This window comes from Canis lupus, chromosome 9 (assembly GCF_048164855.1).
Source record: "Canis lupus baileyi chromosome 9, mCanLup2.hap1, whole genome shotgun sequence".
Lineage (NCBI taxonomy): Eukaryota > Metazoa > Chordata > Mammalia > Carnivora > Canidae > Canis > Canis lupus.
The window spans coordinates 29,666,519-29,694,178 of record NC_132846.1 but is presented as its reverse complement, the minus strand read 5'-3'; the positions used below and the strand labels follow the sequence as shown (position 1 = coordinate 29,694,178).

Below are 27,660 nucleotides of genomic sequence, written 5' to 3'. Positions count from 1 at the left end.
CAGCTGTTTGGCGCCTGCCTTTGGCCCAGGGTGCGATCCTGGAGATCCGGGATCGAATCCCACGTCAGGCTCCCGGTGCATGGAGCCTGCTTCTCCCTCTGCCTATGTCTCTGCCTCTCTCTCTCTCTGTGTGACTATCATAAATAATAATAATAAAAAAACAGCTTTAAAAACAACAACAACAACAAAAAAAGACAGGTTAACAAACAAGTTTATTAGCACATATATCTCATGTATATATGGGACACACCCAGGGAAATGTGAGAAACTCTCCAAGAGGTGGCTTAGAATTCAGGCGGAAATGCCATCTTCAGCTAGAAGCAACAAAAGGTAAGGGGAAGGCCAGTTGTAAGGGGATAACCAGGGGGAGTTTGGTCAATCAGAATTTTAAGTCGGTGGTTTCTCCATTGATGAGAGTTTCTTAAAATTCACTCATCTCTCTCTTTGAGGTATAGAAAGGAGAAACCCTCACAAATGCAGATTTCTTTTATAAATATAACTTTCCCTTGTGAAAGGGTAACTTCTCCTCTGTCTGCTGTTTCTTAAAATAATCAACTCAAAATAATCTTTATGCCAACAGGGCATATATGCGGATAGCAAATTCTCACCTTTCACCATAAGCCACCTGTTTTCTTGCACCCTGGAAGCCATGTTCTTAGCCAAGGCCCTCAGTCTGCTGTGACAACAGCTCCCAGGCTGGTCCGTCCTTTCTACACCTGCCCAGTACTCACCAGCTGAAGCAGATTTTACTTTTATTTATTTATTTTTAGATTATTTATTCATGAGAGACACAGAGAGAGAGAGAGGCAGAGACACAGGCAGAGGGAGAAGCAGGCTCCATGCAGGGAGCCCGACGAGGGACTCGATCCCAGGTCTCCAGGATCACATCCTGGGCTGAAGGCAGTGCTACACCGCTGAACCACCCGGGTTGCCCTGAAGCAGATTTTATTTATTTTTATTTTTTATTGTTTTTGTCTTTCATGTTCTGTTACCCTCTCTGATATTTCCCACTCATTTTCTCTCCTTTCCCCTTTATTCCCTTTCACTATTCTTATATTCCTGAATGAATGAGACCATATAATGTTTGTCCTTCTTGGACTGACTTACTTCACTCAGCATAATACCCTCCAGTTCCATCCACATTGAAGCAAATGGTGGGTATTTGTCATTTCTAACGGCTGAGTAATATTCCATTGTATACATAGACCACAGCTTCTTTATCCATTCATCTTTCGATGGACACCGAGGCTCCTTTCACAGTTTGCTATTGCTGTTGAGGGAGAGAGAGAATTTCAAGCAGACTCCCTGCTGAGTGAGGAGCCAATGCAGGCCTCAATCTCTCAACCCTGAGCCAAAATCAAGAGTCGGAGGCTTAACCAACTGAGCCACCCAGGTGCCCTCAAAATAACTTTTATGTCAAAGAGACGTATTTTTGGGTGACATATTCTGGTTTCCTTCATGGGCTATCTCATAGCCAGTCCCATATCTAAACATGAAGAGCTGTAAACACAGTTCCAACTCCTAACCAATCTGGAAGCCTGGAGCAGGCCAAACATTTTGCCTCAAGTCATCAGGGCACTGGCTATGCTGATATCCCATCCACACTGGGTTTCTCAGACAACATTCACCATCTTAAGAAGCTGAGAACCCAAACCATCCATCCCAAACCCCACAGCCTACTGTCTACCTTTACGCATCCTCACTGTTCTATCACCTTCATTAGCATCACTTTACTAGTCCAGAGACTCTGGGAAAAGCAAAGTTGCAAAACTTTTATCATTGTAGAAATTCTGGAAAGCCTTCTCAAATCATCAGCAGATAGTTTGCATTCCTAGATTTGCCTTACTTTGCTGTGTCCTCCAGTCATAGACTCTTATACCATAATCCTTACCCAATCCTAACCAAACCTTCTCCCTACATCAAAAGATCTACCGTAGGGACACGTGGCTGGCTCAGTCAGTAGATAATGTGACTCTTGATCTCTGAGGTCATAAGTTCCAGCCCCACATTGGGTGTAGAGATTACTTAAACACATCAAAATCTTAAAGAAAAAAAAAAACCTACCTTAAAGCGTACCTCAAAGTCTTAATTAGACCTTGCCCTTTTCCTATCAACACACTATCAGACTTGCTTATGGTGATTAGCAATAAACTCAGCTTTGCCTTATTAACAGGTTGTTTGGGAACAATTAACAGTTCCCAAACAGTTGTTAGCAGTTAACAAGGCTTTGTGTTCTCCAGGCTTCTACCTACGTAGGAGATCGCTAGATTGTATTCAAAGGGAGTTTTGTTCTCTCACCAAGTTTGACAATGAAATTCCCTACCTTTAGGTGTTCATGCCCATGTGCTGTGAAAAACTAGACCATGACACTGAGACAATGCTTCTAGTCTCTAGACTAAAATCTGCCCTTGGCTTCTTCCTGGCCACAAAACCCACCTACAGATGAAAACGCGATGACGGTGCCTTCTGAGAATTTACCAGCAGAGGGTGCTCTTGAAAAAGAATTATTTGGAAGCTTCTTTTCAGGGACTGAAAATTCCCACACAGGAGGCACCACTTAATTTTAACTATTGTAATTAATGGTAAATGCAAGTGGAGCTTCCACAGGACATAAACCAGAACAGGCATAGAGTGATAGAGGTGCCAATGGCGGGAAACCCAGTGGAGAACCTTCCCAAAGTGTTGCTCAGATGAGGATATAAAGCCTCTAGTGGGGGTTGCCTCCTTACCAAGACTCCTGCAAGAACAGAATTTCCCCCTAAGTAATTCTGAAACCTGTCACGTTTAGCTCCTGCCGCGTTGCAGTCAGAACTACTTACTTTGGGGTTCCTGAGAAATTATTCCCAACATTCATGCAGAAAGTCACTCGAAGCCAGGAGTTGGCAAACTTCTGGTAATAATAGGTATTTCCACTTTTGCAGGCATGCAGTTTCTGTCATAACTTCCCAAATCTGTTATTGTAGCTCCAAAGCAGGCACAAAAAATACACAATGAATGGGTGTGGCTGTTTTCTAATGGAACTTAATTTATGGACCCTGAAATTTTGAATTTTGTATAATTTTCACAGGTCACACATCTCATTCTTCTTTTGGTTTCTTCCAACCATTTTAAAATAGAAAAGTGTGTTTAATTTGTAGGCCATACAAAGACTAGATTTGGCTCGTAGCCTGTGGTTTGCCAAACTCTTGCTTACCTAAGCCATCCCATCAGCCCAAACTTTCAACTCCATCTGTAAATGCTACACCTCTCTGAGAGAATATCTTTGTAAATGTTTCTCCCTGAGACCAACTAGAAACATCCTCCAAAAATGATGAAGGAAACAAAACATTTAAGATCCTACTATTAGTGAGCAGAGAGTTGTTGAAAATTTTGCACTGGGTTAAGGGGTTAATAAAAACACATGATATTCCAGGGTCAAACAACTAACCGCTTTTTCTGGTGTGATTATTTACTGCCAAATGCACGTTTTGCCAGGGAGGCTCTGCTGGATCAGCACTGAACTAGCAGAGAGAGTGCAAGTGAAGCCAGATACACATAGTCTTACTGATCAAGGTCTCAGACATGTATGTGACTGAACTTCTTTAGTTGCTCTTTCCTAATCTATAAAATGACAGGACAATATTCTTTATCTGAAAGGTCTTTAAGGGGGATGTCAAGAACCTGAAACACAGTAGGTGCTAAACGGATGACAGCTTTTATTACCTAGAAGATAGAAATGAACCCTAAGAAATACTACATCAGTGTATGAGAACCAACATATGCTCCAACATTAGTAGTGGCTTATATAGTATCTTAGTCCATCTGGGCTGCTATGATCACAGAATATAGTAGTCCACGGGGGCTGGATACCATAGACAGAGTAGATTATTAACAACAGAAATTTATTGCTCACCGTTCTACAGGCTGGGAAGTCCAAAACGGAGGTGCTGGGAGATTCAGTGTCTGGTGAGGACTTGCTTCCTGGTTCAGACAGTTGTCTTTTCTCTGTGTCCTCACATGGTGGCAGGAAGGAGGGATTGCTCTGGAGTCTCTTTTCTAAGGGCACTAATCCCATTCGTGAGGAGTACCCTCATGACTTAATCACCTTTTATATTTATTTAAATAATTTTTTTAGATTTTTATTTATTTATTCATGAGAGACTGAGAAAGAGGCAGAGACATAGTCCCGCAGGGATCCTGATACAGAACTTGATCCCAGGACCCTGGGATCATGGCCTGAGCTGAAGGCAAACACTCAACCACTGAGCCACCCAGATACCTGCTCCCCCCAGTCACCATTTAAAGCCCCCCCTCCAAATACCATCCCCTTGGGAGGTTAAGATTTCAACATATGAATCCTAGAGGACACATTCACATTCAGGGTATAGAATATGGTAATACGAATGGATTGTAAGATCCTTGAGAGCAGGGCACACACAAAGTTTCTCTTTTTCTGACTTATTCAGTCAGTACCTGGCACCTGAAGAGGGCCTCAGTTGTTGGGAAACACCACTGGGGGTGAATGGGTGACGGGCACTGAGGGGGGTACTTGATGGGATGAGCACTGGGTGTTATTCTGTATGTTGGCAAATTGAACATCAATAAAAATAAATTTATTATTAAAAAAAAAACACTACTGCCTTGATGGCTTGATGGAAAGCTTGCGTGGCTCAGAGCACGCTCTTCTCAGAGATCTGGTTCTGAGGTCAAGGGGGCTCTGCACCTTTTCTTGCTATTTTATAACTTCGTGAGTTACAGACAACTGATAGGCATGTGAAATGTATCTCACTTTAGATATGCAACTAAATTCTGTCCAGGGGAAGTTCAAGTGATTTCTCTCTTCTTTTGTACAAGAAGATAGTTTTGTACCACTTGCAAATTCACTTCAGGATTCCTGATCTGTGTCTCTGCTTTTTGACTTTTGCTTTGAACCAGTTGTAACCTCTACCTGTGTCCTTATCAATAATGAGATCAATAAAATCTTTGGTGTATTTATTTTACATCTGTGTGAAAGTCATGATTTTTTAACTTTTCTGTGAAAAATTATCTCCTAATACACTGTTTAATTGTGAAACTGAATTCAGGAATGTCTTTTTAGAAAACACTTGAACAGCCTCCTAGGGGACAACCTGACACATTTCTGGCTTGTCCTTTTGAGTCATCTTCTTTTACGTTCTCCTCAGGACTCTGACACTAAATAGCTATAAGACTTTGAATAAAACATTTCCCCATCTGCAAAATAGGGGTTGAAGGAGAAACTGTTCATGAAGTGGCAGTTTTCAAACTTTATGGTCTAAGGACCCCTTTCCTCTTTTAAAATTATTGAGAACACCCTCAAATTATTAAGGATTTGGCTTATGTGGGTTATATCTATTGACATTTATCACATTGGAAATTAAAACTGAGAATTTTTTAAAAGATTTTATTTATTTATTCATGAGAGACACAGAGAAAGAGAGGCAGAGACACAGGAAGAGGGAGAAGCAGCCTCCATGCAGGGAGCCGGACGTGGGATCCCAGGGCTGGGATCATGCCCTGAGCCAAAGGCAGATGCTCAACTACTGAGCCACCCAGGCACCCCCAAACTGAGAAATTTTTATTTTATTATTTTATTTTTTTTCACAAACTGAGAAATTTTTAAATGCACTTATTAATTCATTGAAGTAGCAATAACAAACCCATTACATGTTAATATAAATAACATATTTTTATGAAATATAACTGTTCTAAAACAAAAAATACAGCAAGACAAATGGCATTGTTTTACATTTTTGCAAATCCTTTTATTGCTTGGCTTAATAAAAGAGTCTTGGATTCTCACATGTGCATTTACTATTCACTTACTATGAACTACATACATAGAACTTACTGACGTCAATTTTACATATGCTCTAGAAGCTCCATAATACTTATAAGAAAATGCGAATAGAAAAGGTAAATAATATCATAGCATTATAATTTTGAGCTATCAGAACCTCAGAAAGGATCTTAGGATCCTCCAGAGTTCTGGAATATTTTTTGAGACCTGCTGTTGTAAAGTAAGCCAAGATGTCGCACAGGTGGAAGCGGTAATTTTTTGCTGATGGGATGTACCAGAGCATCATGCTGACCCCTTTCTTAAAGCGACAGTTTTCTTTTGCAAACAGTCTGGAACAGCAAGCTTTTCATCATGTGTGTGCTTATGCAAATACAGGAGCATCTGTTGCTCTGTGCTGGGATCCTGTGTGACAAGCTCCTGTGGGATATTGCATATTCCTGGAGCAGGGACAGGAAATGGGGTGACGGTGGGGAGAGGAAAGGGAATGAGCACTATTCTTATCTCTTTCCAAGAGGCTCTGGGTGAATTCTTGAAGCTGCATTTGCAAGGGCCCCTGTCCTGTGTTCTTCCTCTTCTCAAATCAGGGCTTTTGGAGGGAAGCCTCCCCCCCCTGCCAAGCCTCCACTGCCACCCAGACCCTGCTTCTGACCCTTGGAGGGTCACTGGGCTCTGAGATTACAGGGAAGCAGTTGTTAGAACAGCAGTTGGAAAGGGAAGGGATTTTCTCCTCCTGAAAGTCCTGGAAAAAAAAAAAAAAAGACAGACGGACTTCGGACCTTCGCTGTGAGGCTCCTCTTTCATGGTTTTCCATACACAGGCTCCTCCATACCAGGAAATACTTCTTGTGCAAGTGACCCTTTCTAGGTACCAAATGACCACAGTGGAGAAAAGGTAAGTATCAACATGAAAGAGTTCCCTGATTTCTTCCTTCCTGAAAAACAATCTGGAAAAAAGGTTGGACGTTTACAAACAATCTACTTATTCTACAAATGAGAACAGATTCAGAACTTTCTAATAACCTACTTCTCAAGTACTTGCATTACAATTTCCATGATAAGATAGTAGTTAAGGGTTAAGTATTTGGAATCAAGACAGGTAGAGGTTCTTCTTGATCTCTACTCAACAGCAATGGGAACTTGGGAGAAACGTCGACCTTTCAGATCTCAGATTCCTCAGGTGTAAAACGGAGGGGAATTAGTTTGAGTGTCCCCTGAAACAGAGCCTGGATCTAGACGTAGGGGGTGAACATAATTTAATGGTGGTGAGGGTAAGCTCAGAAAAGAGAAATGTAGGAAGAAAAAAAAATGAGATAAGATGGAAAAAGTAGGGTGTGTTCCTGGGCTGGGTACTATTCTGGACAATTGAGCCTCCTTCCTGCTGGTGACCCTCTGAGAAACTATATGAAATCTATCCCAGAATTATCCTCTGAAGGGTGGGTGCCTGAGACATTAATCTCATCCCTCATTGGTTGAAGATTGCCCTGGTGGGGAGTGAACTTCCCCCGGGGAAAAATGAATCTCCACAGCAACTGTGGCTGAAATCAAAGTGGGTCACCAGATGTGACATGAGGCACCTAAGATATTTACTATAGGAGAAAGATGATATTCATGTCCATAGAGTCACTGTGAGCATGAAACACAATGGTGTCTTAACATATTGAGCATTGTGCCTAACACATGGCCAAGTGCTTAACAAGCATTCACTTGATTGTTGCCACTGCTGTTCTGGCGGTTATCATCATGACCATGATCATTGCCTTTTCTTGAATGAGAGACATGGGGGTAACTTCATGGCTTGGAGACTCTGGGAATGATACATAACTCACAATATATCTCTTCTGTACCAAGCCTGTATGATTTACTGTGACATATGGCCAATTGTTGTGATTATCACAGTACTTTTATTTTCTCCTTGTGTGTGTGTGTGTGTGTGTGTGTGTGTGTGTTGCCAAAATTTGGGCACAAAGACAAGGCACATTCTGTCAGTTGTATGAGGTAGAAAAAAGGCTGCCAACCATTGCTCTGGAGCAACGCTAATAGTACTTCCTGCAACAATGGAAATGTTCTAGATCTCTGCTATCCCAAATAGTAGCTACTAGCTGCACATGGCTCTTGGACACTTAAAATATGGCTAGTGTGATTGAGTCACTGAATTTTTAATTATATTCAATTCTAGTTCATTTATGTCTCAGTTTAGACACAGGTAGACACAGTGGAGAGCGCTTGAAGAGAGTGTTCCCAGGGCATAGTGGAAATGACCCCACCACTCGGGCTAGAATTAAGGCAGTACAGCCAGTGGTGCAATTCATCTGGCCCTTGGGCCCCCCAGTGCCCACGAGACCTCACTTCTGGCCTGGAGAGTGGTGGTATCTTGGGGACCAAAGGGCTGCTGACTGAAGAGAATGAAGTCACAGGAACACTGGCTGGCTCTGGTTGGGAGAAGAGAGGCCGTAAGCCTAGTGCAGTGTGGTTCACTGTTGCGAGCACAGAGCCAATTGCTGACCATCACGGGGCAGGGAGCTGAATTCTTAGTTGTCTCTGGCAAGCTCTCAAGACCAGCTTTTACAGTTGTGCCTCTGTGTGGCTCCATTTCTCTCTGCAGGCATGTGGGCTGTGCTGAATCCATTAACAATCATTGCTGAGTACTTACTATGTTCTCAAGTGTTGTGCTAGACCAAGGCCTGTTCACTCGGTGTTTTCTACTCCCAAGGAAATTATAGGTTACCCAGAAAGACAAGATATTCATATAATAAGCCAAGGGTTTAGGCATCACTTCCTCTTTCCTCATCCCTACAGTGTTTTGTACTTTACAACTTCTCATTCAGATTGGTAATTGACTATTTTCTGGTCTCCTTCTTCCACTAAACCACAAAGTCCATGAAGGCAGAGAGGTAGTGTCTATCCCAGCACAATGTCTCAAATGCAGTGAAATGCTAAATTATTTGAGACTGATGACAAGAGCAATAGGAGTTGAGAGGAAAGAGATAAGTATTCCTGAAGTCATTCACTGTCAATATGGAATTCAAACTAGGTTTGAAAAATGAGCAAGATATACTTGTTTGAGGAGTAATGGATTCCAGGGCAGTAATATCCTAAACAAAGACATGGAGGTAGGATTGAAAATATTACATTTATGGGAGACAGGATCAACCACAAGAAAGTTTAGGAAACAAGGTGAAATTAGTAGGGTGGGGCTTGACTCCCCAGGCGCCAGAGTGTGGCTCTACTGGGTTGGTAAGAGCACAAGGCAGTGCACCCTGCGTGTCTGAGTATGCTGAAACTGGAGGATGCCTCTGTGAGTCTGGCAAGATGGGATTGGCATCAGTTGTTTTTGCCTTTAACCTTCAATCTCTCTTCCTTGAGTGGCAGTACTTCAATTTCCTTAGATTCGCTGTTCTGTCCCTGGGGTACAGTGACCCCACCTCCATGCCCAGGTTCAGGGATGGCTGGGATCTCAAACCAGATCCAGCCGAGGAGAGTCTCAGGAAGTGTTGCAGGGATACAGCCGGGGACTTGTGCTGGAGCTGTTATTATCTTTCTTCTGTGATTACTAAACTGGTGAGAGGAAGTCTGCAACTGCTGACACTATACTGATGCTGCTGGGGAGAGTCTGTCTGAGTCTTAAACCAGTGTAGGGGAAAGCAGGACCAAAGAACATGAAAGACATCTGATGACATCATCTCAGCATCTGGATCCAGCTGAGCCTGAAGTGGGACATATTTCTGAGCTCTTCAGTTCTTAGCCAGTTTCATTTAGGTTCCTGCCACTTGCAACCAAAGACATCCTGCTTAATGAATATCCAGGGTAAGCGGGATGGCTCAAAATGGGAGATGAGCTGGAGTGGTCACACCAGTAGACACGGCAGGGATTGAGATGTGTGGTACCGAGGGTCTGAACTGGCGGGGGCGAGGGGGGAGGGATGTGAGGGCCAAGAGGACAGGAGGTAGGTCAAGCAATGAGAAAAGGCACTATCTAGATTTTTCTTCCCTTCAAAAGTTGTGCAAGCAGTGTCTAATGATTCTTTATCACCTCTTCCTTCATGATGCCTCTGTACCTTCTCTTTCATTTGGTTTTGAAAACTTAGTGAAGCAAATGAAGCAGGTATTCTTGTCCCCATTTTATAGCGTTGGAGAAGTTCAAGGACTTGCCCGAGGTCATGTGGGAACTCTGGGGGCTGGTTCTGATTCTCTAGCGCACACTAGATGGCCTCTTGCATGGGTCCTGTGTGAAGCCACCAGGCACACCGTCTTTCAGTCACCTTAGGACGGAGGTGCATCCCCACCCCCAGGACATGGAGAAACAGTAGGAGCTCTTACCGAGGAAAGGCCCGGGAGCCCATGACCCTTTCATTAAAAATAAATCCTGCCTGAGTCTCCTGGTTCTAAATAGAAGAAAATGTAGATTTGGGGCAGAACCGAAGGGAAAGGGATTTCCCTTGGCAAATTATTTGCAATTTGTGGATTGGAGCTGACCCAGCTCCAATTCCCACGTCATTGTGAGTACTGTCTAAAATGTGACCAGCTTATTAAAGAACCAGAGCTGGAGGCAATCCTTTCACATGGGCTCAAAGAAAACAGGAGCAGAGTTAGAGCCCACCAGCTTCCTACTCACCGTGTCTCATGTGTAGGATCCATCTAGATTTTCACCCACAGGTTATAGGTCTACTCCTGGTCAGGCACTTCCCATGGCTGTGGGAATAAGAGTGAGCATACACACGATTGGTCTTAGGCGGTATGAAAAGCTACCTGTCATAAGTAAGCGGTCAGCGGTCCTCAGACTATCGCATGCAGTGGAGTGCCTGTATTTAAGTGCCACTGCCAGAAATTCTGAGTTGGTTGGGACCCCTTATCTGCCTTTTTAATAGGTGATTCTGAAGCAGATGGTTGAGGAACCATTGTCTGAGAAACAGTGCTCTTAAGTGTACAAGCGCACCAACTCCTAGTGGCCCCTTTATCAGGGGCTGTCACTGCTGTGATGCTGCTGTCACTGACACAACCCTGGGAGAGACAGCACTTTCTTGACTAACAGAGTCTAGTCCTCACTGGCATAATTTGCGGGACATAAAGGTTTTGTTGACTAAGGATACCTCTGAGGAGCTGCTGAATCCAGAATTCTAAGCATTTCATCTTCTCCAGTACTCCTTTTCAATCGTGAACAACTTATGGAGAACAGCATTCTCTGTGTTCTTTTAATTAATTAATTAATTAAATTTTGGTGAAGGAAAAATCCTAGTGTGGCACACTCACAGCATGTTCGAGCATGATCAGAGCTCATCTGTCCTCATCGTCCAGTCTGCTGGAGCCCTGGGCTCTTCCCCCTCACCTTTCTCTGTCCTCAGGCATGGGTCTCTGAGATGTAGAGCCCCAGGGAGAAAGGCTTTTAAAGTTTCCTGTGAGTCTTTCCTTCCTTAGGGCACTTCTATTAACAAAATTCTAAGGAAAATCAATGGGTTCCTATTTCCCCACCCATCCTGTTATGTCATCATCCTTCTCATGTTAACCATGAAATCAATGGGTGACGTGCCCCTATAGGCCCTTGCAATGAAATTGACTGCATATGAAATGAATTTGAAAATTCCATTTATTAAAACAAATACATTGTATGGGATGAAAATGTGCACATCACATTCAGCTTTTCCCGCTTTCACATTTCTGTATTTTCCTCTCTTTGAAAGACACACTCCATAGATATTGTATAGGAAAAATGTGAACAATCCTTGGGTTGGGAAAACATTAATGATACGTAATAATTTACCATTGCCAGAAGCAGCTTGAAGCAAATATTAAAAAAAAAAACTACAAAAATCTAAGACAACATGCTTAATTTCCCCAAATCCCATTTGTGAATAGGAGCATGTGGAGAAATGGTTTTTAATTTTTTCCTTGGTAAGCAATCTCTTTCAAATATTATTATCAAAATTAGTCTCAGGTCATAGTACTATTTTGCAATTTCTAATTTAAATGAAATAATACTTGATTTGAAACTGAAAAAAAAAAGAAAAAAGAAATCAGAGTTAATATTGCAGATGTGCAAGATTTTTTTTCCTAACATGAGGGTTATTGTTATAGTTTAACTGCATGGCAGATTTTCATTACTATCCAATACATTATACACAGAAATTAGGGCCTTGAATAATTAAGTTAAAATTTTCTATTAGATAAAGTTATGCTGGTGGAAATGATTGTTGGATTTCTAACAGCTCTTTCTATACAGAATTAAAGCTCTTTAGAGGTATAAGTCATCAAAAGATTTCTTTCCCCCTTAACAAGTAAAAATACCAATAAGCAAAAACTCATATAGACACTCTGGAATTATAATACCATACTACAGGACATGAATATGAAAAAGCTGAAACATTTTCCTTAAACTTAAATTCAGAGGGGCTGTGTATTTTCTGCTTTTTCTCTTCTTTTGTAAACAAGGTCACATGCAGTTTGGAACTTCCTTAACTTTTAATTACCAGAGCCATATTATTACGGTGCTTCCTTCAAGTTTTAATTCCATTTTAATTGCTCCAAAGATCTAGATTTACATAAAGATATAAAACATCCCTCTAAGGAAAATAAATGGTGTGGATTATGAAAATCCGTACAATGACGCCTTAATCACCATCAAAAGGTGCTTTATTCAAGGTTTGGTTTTTTTTTTTTTATGTGACCACATATTCAATTCATGTTTTGGCTAATTTTAAAAATGTGATACAGTTTTAGCTGATTCCACAGTATTACTAAGCTAATGGTACAATACGGCATATAGTTTAATAAATACTCTGCCAAGGTCTTCCTACTAAATCTTCATTAGTGTCTCACCGACTATTACAACATCCCAAGGTTTGAACAGAAGTATCTGGTTATAGAAGTACATTCATACATTTTGCAAGCATCTCAGCATTCCTTTGTTCCCTGCCCTAGGTGTGAGCTTTAATTGGATGTATTTATTCTTTTACCATCATGCCCATAAAAGGAGCTAACGAAAATATTTACTAACCCCTTCAAAATCTGTCCTTGGCATATTAAGCTTTTATATCTTCTCTTTTTCTTCCTTTCCATCTTTTTTTTTTTTAAACAGAAGAGAATGAAAAGAAAATAGAATTTGGAAAAATAGAATTTGGAAATGGTCTTTTGCAATTTTAAAGTTAACAGTGAGTTGTAAGAGCAGTCCTCTTTTGCCTAAGAATGGCACAGAAAAAAGTGACACAGGTTTCCAGGACCTTCCATTACTGAAGAAGGCTAGAGCTGTAATGAAAAATCACTTTCAATATTATCTCTTGGGGAGAGAGAGCTCTAGCTGCAAGCAAGTTGTAAATAAAGACTGAGAGACTCTAACAAACAAGATGGAGAACAAAACTAGAAATGGTTCTATTGAAAAATTTTGTGAGTGAAAAGCGAAGACCATCTCAGAGGCAAAAAGAGCCAGAACCCCTTCTGGTGTTGCTGGCTTTGGGGTGAAAGGGGGTCATATCTGCCCCTCTCCCTGGCAGGTGAACAGCCAGGATTCTGAGAATGGGTCTTCTCTGGAGCCATTGATTTATTTCTCCAGGTACTTGAACAAATAGAACGTGTTCTTTCAATCTAGAATTTCCACGATTCAGGGAAAGATGAGATTTGCTCTTACACTATGACAAGAATGCCTCCCAACTGATGGTGAATTCTTCCCTTCTCCTGCTTGCTGTTTCTGGGACTGCTCTGGATCCTAGATACAACCAAAATGCTTCAGATTCTGGAAAATGCATGGAAGAGGTGTCTACGTCACTGTGAACTCAGAGGTATTCTGGGCATGGCTAAGGCTCTGAGGTAATCTCAGTTTTCAAGACACTGAGTTTTTTTTCTTTTTTAGCTTCTTTTCTCTCTCATTTTGGTTCCAAACTTTAGTTAAAACCACAAACCTTCTGAATGGATGTAACATAGGGACATTTTCATGCAGTATTACTCAAAAATTGTCACAAATATATGAAAGCACCAGTCACAACACATGATTTACTTTTACTTGCAGAATCAAAGCTATCATGTACAAATGTTAAGAAGTGTGATAGGAGAACACAGACAACTGGCATTTTTTTGTTATTACCATGAGGGTCAACCACGGGGAACATCTCCCTAAATATTTGGGTGCTCATCCTTGGAGTTCAGTCTTATAGACAAATCCAGTCTTATCTCTGTACTACTCTAATGGGAAGGGGTGGAAGGAGAGGGATGAGAGAAGAACAAAAGAAAAAGGCACAAGGACTAAACATCAATGCCATTAAACCAAACTGCGGCTACACTGGACAATTCAGCTTATCAAAGGGTATTCTAAAGGCAATATTCATTCCAAGAAGGTCATACATATCTGAGCTCAGTACAGCTGTCTGTTTTATTTTTATTTTTTAAATATGAAGCAGAAACATAAGGTTTGGGGAGGGATAGCAGAAAAGAAATGAGGCGGATTTTATCTTTACATATTCCCCTCCTCCAGGCGGTTCTGCAGTGATCAGATCTCTTAACTCGGGATGTGGTTTGGCTTTCATTGTCATCAAGGGGACCAGTTCTTTAAACATGCATAGCCTGGAGTTTCCAGGATGGTTCTCCTCCCTCTCTTTAAATGCTGTGGACTAGAAAGGCGCCCACTTTGCTAAAAACTCGACATCAGTGTCCCAGGAGCCCTGAGGCTCTTCAGGCTCCTCGTGAAGACTTAAAGGATGGCGCAGAAGAACTTCTTCTCCCTAAATGGGTTTTCTGAGGCCGGGACGGGGGTCAGCAGGGGGTCTTCCTTGGCATGTGCCTCGCAGTAGGCCATCAAGTCTGCAGCCGCCTTGGATACCTGGAGAGGAGGACAAGAACAACGGGACCTTTAGAGGAGCATTTGCGGAAGCATCCACGCAGGTGCATGCAGCCAGGGCCCGGACTTCCAAGTCTACCTACACGCCCCCCTCCCCCAGGACTTCGGCTCAACTCCCAGGGGCACGCATCACTAGCTCACGGGAAAATGAGGCTGCGCCCTCAACCTCCTTAGGGCCCCCATTTGCTCGTCTGCAAAGAAGGAGTTTGGTGATCTCGATCTCATGGGGTTGTCTCCAGCAGGTCCGGGACTTGGGCGAGGTGAGTGAGGCACAAACAGAATGGAGTGCTGCTCACTGTTCGGGTCTTGTGAGGATCAACCTGGCATTGGTATAGCCCTGGTAAGGGGGGGGGGGGGTTTCTACTTAAATTTTGTGCCTCCTTACTCACCTCATTCTAGTTACTCCCAGCCCTGGCTGCAAGGGTTAAATGAGATCATCCAGGCAAATGGCTTAGTGCCTGGCACATAGTAGGCTTTCCACATGGCCTAGCCATGATTACTATTCCATAGTTGTACCTCCTTGCTTCTGGAATTGTTAGGATGCATGAAGCCATGTTGGTTAACTTTTTATTTTTATTTATTAAAAGATTTTATTTATCTATCTATGAGAGAGAGAGAGAGAGAGAGAAAGAGAGAGAGAGCACACGAGAGCGCGCACACAAGCAGGAAAATAGGGAGAGGGAGAAGCAGACTCCTGCTGAGTAGGGAGCTCCATGTGGGGCTTAATCCCAGGACTCTGGGATCACCACCTGAGCTGAAGGCAGACACTTAACACCCTGGAGCCACCAGGTGCCCCTGATTTCCTTTTTAAACCAACACGTTAGAATATATATGTGTTATATATAAAACAAAAAACGCACATATATAAAATACATAACTTCATGTATTTTCATATATTACAATATATACATATATATTATATATAATTTATTATACATCTGATAAATATATTACTTCAATCCAATACTGTATCCCTTAGGGAATCCCATTGTGAGGTTGGTCAGTGATTTCACTAATGCAGTTTCTCACATTTCTGTAGCTTCTTCTTGAGAATTGTCTGGAATACCTTCTTTCAACCAGCCTTGACAATGGCAAATTTTCACTACTTGAGGGTGGACTTAATTTGGGAAAATAAACTAAAGGTCAATTATGACCACATCTGGGAACTAGGTGGGTGATCTACCTGAGGAATGTCATTTGGGCTCAAAAACCCTAAATGGAGTTTAGGAGTCTGTTTCTTACCTGACATAATATACTTGCACTGGAGATCATTCCAAAAGATTTTTTAACATCACTGTACTACTATGATAGTCTTTTAAAGTGACCACTGAAAGGATAATCCTCTGTGAGAGCAGGATTGATTATATTATTGCTAAAAAAAATTCACTGCCCCACCCTACAGGTGGATTATACATACCCACACAATGACATCAGAGTTGCTCTGGCCAATGAGGTATGAGAGAAATGATATGGGTCACTTTGGGGCAGAAGTATCAAGAACCAATACATAGTTTGCCATGCTCTTCTCTCTGCCAATTTTTCCAGCTGAAATTATTTGCTGAGAATCACCTTAATTGATTCAGAGGTTTTAACAAAAGGCATAGTGGCCATATCCTTGATTTGTGCCTTGCCTTATGGCTGAGTTGATTACAGCTTTGTCACTTAAAGGCCTTTCAATTTTATAGTTTACTGCTTTCATCTTCTAATCCCATAAGTCTCTGAATTTTTGGACTCTCTGTTCCTTTCATCACAGGCCAGACAGAGGCAATATTCTGAATAGAGGCTGCTGCATCTGCCAGGGTCCATGATCAAAGTGACATGGTGTGGTGTGGCAGCTGATCTGTAAAGGACATGTGGTGGGAATAAGAAGTATATCTTTGTTGTTGTAAGCCCCTAAGAATGGGACGAGAGGACCTTTTGTTACTACGACAAAACCTCATCTACCCTGATTGATACAAAGAGATATAGGTATTATTAGATGTGTATTGGTTTCTTCAGTCTGCCTTAACAAATTGCCACAAACTGGTGACTTAAAACAACAGAAATTTATTTCCTGTCAGTGCTAGAGACTGGAAGTTCAGAATCAAGGTTCCCACTGGAGGCCTAAGGAGAATCTGCTCCATGCTTCTTAGCTAGTGCCTGGTGGTTTCCAGCAATCCTTGGTGTCCCTTGGCTTATAAATGCATCACTCCAATCTCTGCCCGTATCCTCACATAGCCTTCTGTTCTGTATGTCTCTGTCCTCACGTGGCATTCTCTTCTTTGTCTATCTTCAAATTTCCTATCTACCAATCATTGGATTAGGGCCCACCCTAATTCAGTATGAGCTCGATGACTCATACTTGATGACATCTACAAATATTCTACTTCCAAATAAGATCACATTCTCAGGTTCCAGGTAGGTTTAGGGGCACTATTCAAGGCAGTACAATATAGTTACGTAAAAGTCAGTCTCACCTTTTTTTTTTGCATTTAAAATGACCTCTTATTTACCTTTTTTCCAGCTTTGAGATATAATTGATATATAATAGTGTGTGTGACTTTAAGGTGTACATTGTAATGATTTGATACACTACTATATAGTGAAATGATAACTACAGTAGGTTAATTAACAGCTCTCATAATTACCTTTCTTTTGTATGTATGTGGTGAGAACATTTAAGATCTGCTCTTTTAGCAACTTTCAAATGTATAATACAGTATTGTTAACTGTGGTCATCATGTTGTCCATTCTATCCCCAGAATTTACTCATCTTATAACTGGAAGTTTATAGCCTTTGACGAACATCTCCCCACTTTCCTCACCATCCAGCCCCTGGCAACCACTATTCTACTCTGTTTCTGTGAGTCAAATTTTTTAGATTTCACATGTGAGTGTCTTTCTCTGTTTTATCTCACTTAGCATAGTGCTGTCAAGGTCCATCATATATCACAAATGGCCACGTTTCCTTTTTCATGGTGGAATAATATTCCATTAGTATGTATATAATACAGCTTCTTAATCCATTCACCCAAAGATGGACACCTAGGTTGTTTCCATATCTTGACTATTGTGAATAAAGCTGCAATGAATATGAGGGCACAGATATCTCTTTGAAATCCTGATTTCATTTCCCTTGAATATATATCCAGAACTGGAACTGCTGGATCATATGGTAATTCCACTTTTGATTTTTTGAGGACCCTCCATAGTGTTTTCCATACTGACTACACCATTATACATTCCCACCAACAGCAGATAAGGGTTCCCTTTTCTCTGCATCTTCACCAACACTTGTTATCACTTGTCTTTTTTGGTAATAACCGTTCTAACAGGTGTGAAGTGATACCTCATTGTGTTTTTGATTTGCATTCCCCTAATTGGTGATATTGAACAGCTTTTCACATACATGTTGGCCATTTATGTGACTTCTTGGAAAAATGTCTACTCAGTTCCTCTGCCCATTTTTAATCAGATTTTTTTCCTTGTGTGAATTCTTTATATATTTTAAATATTAATCCATTACCATATATATGGTTTGCAAGTATTTTCTCCTTTTCCATAGGTTGCCTTTTCATTTTGTTGTCTTTGGTTGTGTAGAACCTTTTTAGTCTCACGTAGACCTTCTTAATTATTTTTGCTTTTGTTGCATGTACTTTTGGTGTCATATTCAAGAAATCATGGCGAAGACCAATGTCAAGGAGCTTATCCCCTATGTCTTCTTCTAGGAGTGAAGTTTCAGGTCTCACATTTAAGCCTTTGATCCATTCTGAGTTAATTTTTGTGGTGGTGTAAGATATGGATCCAGTTTCATCCTTTTGCATATGATTATCCAATTTTTCCAATACCATTTATTGAAGAGATGATCTTTTCCTATTAAGTATTCTTGTCAAATATTAATTGATGGTATATACTAGGGTTTATTTCTTGGCTCTTTATTTTTTTTCTATTGGTTTTTGTGTCTATTTTTTATGCCATACTATTTTGATTACTATAGCTTTGTAATAGAGTTTGAAATCAGGAGTGTGATGCTTCCACTTTTGTGCTTCTCAGGACTGCTTTGGCTATTCAGGTTCTTTTGTGGTTCCATACGAATTTTATTATTATTTTTCTATTTCTGTGAAAGATGCCATTGGAACTTTAATATGGATTGCACTGAATCTATAGACGGTTTTGGGTAGTATGGACATCTTAACAATACTAATTCTTCTAATCTATGAACACAGACTATTTTTTCCTTTTGTGTCTTCAATTTCTTTCATTAAAGTCCTAGTTTTCAGTGTACAGCCCTTTCACATTCTTGGGTAAATTTATTAATAAGTATTTTATTGTTTTGGTGCTATTATGAATGAGAGTTTATTTCTTTTTCTGCTATTTAATTCTTTTTATTTAAAAACATAATGGATGTCTGATGCTGATTTTGTATCCTGCTACTTTACTGCTTAGCTTACTTTGTTGATTAGTTCTAAGTTATTTTGTGTGTGGGATCTTTAGAATTTTCTATATATAAGATCATGTCATCTTCCAACAGAGACAATTTTACTTCTTCCTTTCTAATTTGGACGCCTCTTATTTCTATTTCTTACCTGACTTCTCTGGCTAGAGCTTTCAGTACTATGTTGGATAGGAGTGGTGAAAGTAGGAGCCTTTGTCTTGTTCCTGATCTTAAAAGAAAAGCTTTCAATTTTTCATCATTGAAGATAATGTTAGCTGTGGGCTTGCCATATATGGCCTTATTATGTTGAGGCACATTACTTCTATGCCCAATTTATTGAGTTATCATGAAAGAATGTTGTATTTTGTTAAATTCTTGTTCCGCCTCTATTGAGATGATCATATGATTTTTATCTTTCATTCTATTAATGTGATATGTTACATTTTGTTGATTTGTTGCACCATCTTTGCCTCCCAGGGATAAATCCCACTTAACTGTAGTGTATGATACTTTAAATGAACTGTTGAATTTGGCTTGCCAATATTTTGTGGAGATTTTTTGCATCTATTCACTAGGGATATTGGCCTATAGTTTTCTTATCTTGTAGCATCTTTATCTGGCTTTGATATCAGGGTAATTCTGGCGTTTTATAATTCCTTTGGGAGTATTCCCTCCTCTTCAATTTTGGAAGAGTTTAAGAAGGATTAGCATACATTCTTTTTAAAATATCTGGTAGATTTCACCAGGGAAACCATCTGGTCTTGGGCTTTTCCTTGTTTGGAGGTTTTGATTACTGATTCAATCCCTTAACTTTTTATTGGTCTGTTCAGATTTTCTATGTCTTTATGACCTAGTCTTGGAAGGTGTTATGCTTCTAGGAATTTATCCATTTCTTCTAGGTTGTTATCCAATTTATTGGCATATCATTTTTCACAGTAGTCTCATGATCCTTTGTGCTTCTGTGGTATCAACTGTAATGTCTTTTTCATTTTTTATTTTGAGTTTTCTTTTTTTCCCCTCAGCCTAGCTAAAGATTTGTCAGTTTTGTTCATCTTTTCAAAAATCAGCTCTTAGTTTCATTGATCTATTCTATTATTTTTCTGATATCTATTTCATTTATTTCTGCTCTTATCTTTATTTCTTTATGTAACTGCTAACTTCAGGCTCAATTTTCTTCCTTCCTTCCTTCCTTCCTTCCTTCCTTCCTTCCTTCCTTCCTTCCTTCCTTCCTTCCTTTCATAGTTTATTTATTTATTCATGAAGGACACAGAGAGAGAGAGGCAGAGACACAGGTAGAGACACAGGCAGAAGGAGAAGCAGTCTCCATGCAGGGAGCCTGACATGGGACTTGATCCCGGGACTCCAGGATCACGCCCCGGGCCAAAGGCAGATGCTCAAACACTGAGCCACCCAGGTGTTCCAATTTGTTCTTTTTTAAGTTCCTGAGGTTTAAAGTTAGGTTATTTAGGATCTTTAATTATTTATTTTTTAATGCTGGTGACTATTGCTATAAACTTCCCTCTTGGAACTGCTTTTGCTGTTTCTCATAAGTTTAGGGATGTTGTGTTTCCACTTTTTTGTCTCCAGGTATTTTTTTATTTGCCTTCTAATTTCCTCTTGATCTATTGGTTTGCTGTTCAGGAATGTGCTGTTTAATTTCCATATATGTGTGAATTATCCAATTTTCCTCCTGTTATTGATTTGTAGTTTCATACCACTGTGGTTGGAAAAGATTCTTGGTAAAATTTCAGTCTTCTTAAATTAGTGAAGACTTATTTTGTGGCCTATTATTTGTCCTACCCGGAGAACTTAATGTGTATATTTGAGAAAAATGTGTATTCTGCTGCTATTGGATGGAATGGTCTGTATATGTCTTTTAGATCCATTTGTTTTAATATATGTTCAAGTACAATGTTTCCTTATAAATATTCTGTCTGGGTGATCTATCCATTGTTAAAAGTGGGCTATTCCCTACTATTATTTCATTGCTGTCTATTTCTCTTGTCAGGTCTGGTGATATTTGCTTAATATATTTAGGTATTTTTGTGTTCATGTATATTTATTTATGATGGCTATATCCTCTTGATGAACTGACCCCTTTAACATTATATAATGACTTTGTCTGTTGCTACAGCTTTTGGCTTAAAGTGTTGCTCTTTAATTGACATTATATTGCTTGTAAAAATATTTTTATTTTGCTCCTATTATGTTTCAGACATTGAGTTTTCTCTTTTGATCTACACAATAATCCTGAGGTTGGAATTGTTAAATTCCTTTCATAGGTGAAAATTAAGGCTCAACAGATTGCTTGAATTGTTGAATGTCATACAGCAAAGTACATGGCAGGAAAAAAAAACTGAACCCTAATGTTTTGCCAGTAAGCCACAGTTATCTACATATGAGCTACTCAAATGCAGGGCTAGTTCTAAAGGTTGAATTTGAAATTCTTTGTGCATCTTTATGAAATGCTACTATGATAGAATGAAAGGAAACAGCCTGTTCTTGTCTTAGCTCCTCCAAATGAAAGCAAAGGACAGACTTTCAGACTGAATCTCAATTACTTTTTTTTTTTTTATGTGTGTGCCTTTTACTTGTTTGAGCCATAGTCATTATTATCCCAAACAGGAGCTCAGCTGTAAGCAGCAAAGACCAGGCAACAGTAATATCTAAAATTCACTTATTAAGCAGAAATCCAGCACCATCCCTACTCTTCTGCAATGCTCACACAAACACAGCCCTACCTTAGAAATATTGCAGGTTCAGTTCCAGACCACTGCATTAAAGTGAATACCACAATAAAATGAGTCAAATGAATTTTTTGGTTCCCCAGGGCATATACAAGTTATGTTTACACTATACTGTAGTCTATTAAGTGTACGATAGCATTATACCTAAGAAAACAATGTATATGCTTTAATTAAAAAATACTTCATAATTTAAAAATGCTAACCATCATCTAAGCTTTCAGCAAGTCACAATCACTAGTCACAGATCACCAAAACAAATAATGAAAAAGTGTAAAATATTGCAAGGATTACCAAAATGTGACATAGGGTCACCAAGTGAGGAAATGCTATGGGAAAAATGACACAAATAGACTTGCTCAATGCAGGGTTGCCAAAAACCCTTCAATTTGTAGAAACCGCAGTAGCTAAGAAATGCAATAAAGCAAAGCAAAATAAAACAAGGTATGCCTGTATGTGGCAGAAATGTTCAAAATCTTTTTATGATACAGTAAGTGCTATATTGGGCAAAATTAATAGCTTAAGAGTTGCTTATATCTTATATTTGAACACTTGATTCTGAATGGTTTCTTTCTCAAAATATTGTATGACTTTTATCTTGTTTCCTTAACTAGATTGCAATTCTGTGTGAGAGTCCAACACATTGTCAGAATCCTAGCAGTAATGAGAATAATTACTAATATTTATCTGCCCTTGCCACATGTCAGAACTGTGCTAACCACTGTACATACAGTATCTTATTTAATCCTTACAACAATATTATGGGTCACAAGCTATTATTCTCATCTTAAATATGTGAATTTGAGGCTTCATTAGGAAGGTGTTTACCATAGGTCTCATAGCTCACAAGTGGCTGAGCAGTGAGTCTTAGTGTTCCTGACTTAATCCTATGGCTACTCTTCCTTTCTAACCCATAGTGTCATCCTTGTCCCCTACCTTAAACGAGTCAAGCAGTAGTCTGCCTGGCAAGTCTCTTTCTGACTATCTCTACTATAACATTTTGCACACAGTGCCTTTTACATTATATAGCCCTAGGCCTACTTCCATTAAGGTTTCCCCAGTAACTCTAGGCAATCTCTCTCTTTTATGTCCTGTTGATTATTCCTCCAAAAATATCTCAAATTTGTCTCCTTATTGTCATGGCTGTTGTGACTACCCAAGTTTAAGCCTCCATCTTCTTGCTCCATGTTTACAGAAATAACTCATTAAATAAAAAGTGATTAATTTGGGTTTCCAAAGGAGTCTGCTAAAAAATTAATGTCTGTGCCCTCCAAAATGTATATGTTGAAACTTAAGTCCCAATGTGATGGAATTTGGAGTTTCTCATGAATGGAATTAGTGCCATAAGAGAGTATAAGAGAGATCACAGAGCTCCCTCGCCCCTTCTGCCATGTGAGAACATAGTATGAAGTCAGCCATCTACTAATCAGGAAGCATACTCTCATTACACATGGAATCTGCCAGTGCCTTGATTGTGGACTTCTCAGTCTCCAGAACTGTGAGAAAAAATGTCTGTAGTTTAAAAAGCACCCAGTCTATGGTATTCTGTTATAGCAGCTCAAATGGACTAACACAGAGTCAACAGATAGAATTCAAGGGGGTGGTTTATGAACATTGATGATAAAAATTACATCTCTATCTTCACTAACGTCAAGCATCTCTGTCCATTACATTCCCAGATGTAGACAATACACAACACTAACATTAGCAGTCCCTCTGACTTGATTAGCTATAGAAATCAGATATTTCCCATCACATTAAAAGTTATTACAAATATCTCAACATTTCATTTATGTTCACCTACTTTATAATTACAGACCCACTATAAGATCTTATACAGTTAATAAAGGAGTACATATATAACTCTATCACAAATGTTTTTCTAAAAAATATTCTGATAAATTGTATTCCCATATGATTAGTTTCCTTTATAATCAAAAACATTACTCTGAGAAGGAGACCATATGCTTCAGTAGGCTGCCAAACAGGTCTAGGGCAGAAAAAAAGTTTAAGAATCTCAGTTGTAAACGAATTCCCTGCTTTGACTACCGTGCCAAGAGTAGTATTTTCCATATTGCAGCTAGAAAGTTAATTTAAAAATATAAATTGGCTCATACCACTCTCTTACTCAAAACCTCTAATAGTTTCCCATTGTACTTCATAGAGAACCAAAACATCTTAAAACAGCCCGTGGGTCTTGCACGCTTTGGGCCTGCCTATCTTTCCAATTTCATGTGTGGCATTCTTCCCTCCTCACACACGCCTCCGCTAATGTTATAGAAGCTCCAAACTCTTTTCTGTCTCAGAGCTTCACACATACAATTCCCTGGAACATTCTTTTCCCTATTTTCTCAACAGCCTGACTCCTTCTTCTCTTCCTTTAGGAGTCAGCTGAAATACTGCCTCTTTGCAGAGTCTTTAATGACCACTTCATCCAATAATGACTTTCCTCATTATGTTCTTTCATCCCATTCTTTTCCTTTATAGGAAAGCATTTCTCACAATTTATAATGACAACCATTGTTTATTTGCTGTTTGATATTTGTCTTTCACTTTAGGCAGTATAGTCTATGAAGGCAGAAACTATATCTGCTTTATCTACCACTGTATGATCAATGCCAGACATGTGATAGACAGATAACCGCTGAAGAAGTTCTCAAAGATAATCTTATTCAACAAATATTCTGTTCAACTAATATTTACTGAGTACCTAATAAGCCAGGCATAGGTCTGGATACTTGGAATAATAAAGGAACAAAATACCCAAAGATTTCTGTTCTTGTGGAACTTATGTAATTTTCTAGACTTTTAAATTCAGACTATAATGAAAAAAATACACCAATTACACTGGGAAAATATAGGAACAAGTAGTTTTTAAAGGTTAGGCAACAGGCAGCACAAGACAGTGATCAGTGAGAGAAGGGAGATAACATAAGCCGCATGATTGTCCCAGCTTACTGTATAAAAAGGGTTTTTAGGCCATGGCACAGGGAGGGATCACCAAAACAGAATTAAGGAAACTCTTTGAGTTGAGGGGAGAGTAAATAGAGAAGAAAGAGCTACACAGACACAAAAAGAGAGGAAGAGAGAAAGAACGTGTGAGCTCTGGAGGCCTCCGAAGGATTTCTTTTGAGTCTTTAGCTGAATACTGATTAGCACCATATGTGAGAGAACCTGCTTGAGGCTTTGCAAAAAAAAAAAAAAAAAAAAAATCAGAAAGGATCAAATAAAACAATCTCTGGCGATCACACAGGGCTAGAATAGTTTGTACCTGCCTTGATGAAGTAAAAACATCTCATAACACTGAGGGGTTGAGTAGAGTCCTAGAAAGGGTAGTGCTTTAAGTGTAGTATCAAACTGGCCTAGCTTAAAGGCTGATATGGATTACCAATGTTTAGTAGTAAGCCTTGATTAGATCAAATGTTTCCAAGTAACTTAACTGTACCATAAAACAAAACCCCAGAATATTAAAAGGAACACAAAAAATTTCAGTATGCCACAATGTCTAGAATCCAATAAAAAAATCAGGCATATAATTAAGTAGGAAAAAATCTCTCCCATATAAGGAGAAAAATTAATACAAAGAAGACCCAGAAGTGACACAGGATAATAAAATTGATAAGGGTATTGTTAAGATAGCTTTTGTAAAATACATACATACATACATACATACATACGATAGCTTTTGTAAACAGTGCCCATAACATCAAAAAGGTAAAAAAAAAAAAAAAAAAAAAAAAAGCAAAACATGATAAAAAGAGGAAAGAAAAAAGGAAAGATATTTAAAAGACTCAAATCAAATCTCCAGAGATAGGGGGATCCCTGGGTGGCGCAGCGGTTTGGCGCCTGCCTTTGGCCCAGGGCACGATCCTGGAGACCCGGGATCGAGTCCCACGTCAGGCTCCCGGTGCATGGAGCCTGCTTCTCCCTCTGCCTATGTCTCTACTTCTCTCTCTCTCTCTGACTATCATAAAAAAAAAAAAAAAAAAAATCTCCGGAGATAAATAATACATTGGATAGAATTAGCAGCAGACTTAGACACTGCAGAAGAAAAGATGAGTGAACTTGACGACAATAATAGGAACTCTCCAAAATGAAGTATAGAGAAAATAGACAGAAAAAATATGAACAGAGCACCTAGCTAGAAGATAACATAAGGACCTGAATACACATATAATTGGGGTCTCTGAAGGACAGAAAGAAAATTATACACATATAACTGTGGGTGCAGAAGGAACAATATCTGAAGACAGTGGCTGAAAAAGACATAATAGTTGATGCAAACAAACCTAGAGATTCAAGTAACTCAGCAAACCCCAAATGAAGAAACATGAATCAAACTATATCAATGTACAGTATAATCAAATTGCCTATATAGTATTTAAATGGGAGAATGGAGAGAACAGAAAAGAAAGCATAATTGTTAGAGAATGTTAGAAGTTAGTAAGTTTTAATTAATTAGTAAATTCAGAGAGGAAGAGAGGGGGTGGGAGGGGCAGAGAGGGAGAGAGAATCTCAAACAGGCTCCACGCCCAGCAAGGAGCTCAACACAGGGCTCAATCTCACAATTCTGAGATCATGACCTGAGTGGAGATCAAGAGTCAGATATTAACCGACTGAGCCACCCAGGTGCCCCAAAAGGTAGTAAGTTTTATAAGGAAATGAAAAGTAGACCAGGGTAAAAGGGATTAAGAATGTGTATGTGTAGGGGGCGTGGGGAACAGATTGCAATAGTTGGGATTAATTGAGAAGATATTTAATCTTTTGATAAAAACCTACAGAATGAAGGGAAGGCACTGCCTTGCATTGTAAAGGAGCACTCTAAATGCTGTGTGGAAAACAGTGAGTACTTTGTGGGAATCAAGCGTCAAAGTAGAGACTGCCCTGGAGACTATTGCTGTAATTTAAGAGAGAGGTGGCAGTAGTTCAGAGGTGGTGTGAAATGGTATAATTCAGGATAAACAGTATTTGAATATAGAATCACCAGGAATTTATGATGTACTAGAGAAAGGGTATGAATACAAAAGAACTATTAAGGATAACTCTTATCAAAGTTTTTGGATTGAGCAAATGGATGAAACTGTTCTCATTTCAGCTGGTGAAAGCTGCAGGGAAGAATTTTGGGGTGAGATCAGGAATATAATTTTGTTTGAAATTAAAATATCTGTTAGTGAGATATACAATGCTGGAGTTTGAGAGAGATACTGACTAGATCTATAAATTTGGGAATCAAGGCCATATAGAAGGTACGTAAAGCCTTGGGAATGAACAAGATCCTCAAGAGAGTAAGTACATTTAGGTAGGAAAGAGAGGGACAAATACTGAACCCTGGAACACTTCAATGTAAGAAGCTGGGGAGCCTAAGGGGAGCCAGATAAGGAAATTTAGACACAGTAGCCTGTGAGAATGGGGACAGAGGAGAGCCAAATGCTGGGGGAAATGCTTCAGGAAATAAGGAATCATCAACCATGACAAATGCTGCCAGTAGGTCAAGTACGATGAAACTGAGAATTAACTGTTAGGTTTAGCCATCTGCAGTCATCAGCAACCTTGGTGAGAGAAGGTTCAAGAGAATGGTGGGAGTGAAAATCTCACATGGTTTACAAACAAATGGGGCATCCTCCTCCTCCTTCTTCATGAATAATTCAGCCTATAAGGGATTGGGTGGGACTAAGCTAAAAGGACTCCATAGGTTAGGAGGTTAGGAACCCATGGTGGGATGTCAGAGCTTGAGGAGGGTGAGGAGAGCATCTATACAGAAAATAGCCAGGTGAAGAGTATAGGAGCCTGAGGGGGATGTGAATGCATCCACGTTGGGAGGAGATGTTGTGGAATGGGACCTCAGTTCCCTACAGGATTGTTGTCCAAATAAAGACAAGGGGATCAAGG

The 27,660-nt window shown here is 39.7% G+C and overlaps 1 protein-coding gene across 3 annotated transcripts in view; it reads right to left on the bottom strand.

The window, feature by feature from the left end:
- Positions 1-11,358: 11,358 nt before the first annotated feature.
- GNG2 (G protein subunit gamma 2) overlaps positions 11,359-27,660 on the bottom strand; it is a 113,757-nt gene continuing 97,455 nt past the window's right edge. For all 3 annotated transcript variants that reach the window (XM_072838552.1, XM_072838551.1, XM_072838553.1), the window contains exon 4: positions 11,359-14,595. In XM_072838552.1, the coding sequence (XP_072694653.1) occupies positions 14,467-14,595 (129 nt within the window). In that variant the 3' untranslated portion in view covers positions 11,359-14,466. The remainder of the gene's footprint in view (positions 14,596-27,660) is intronic.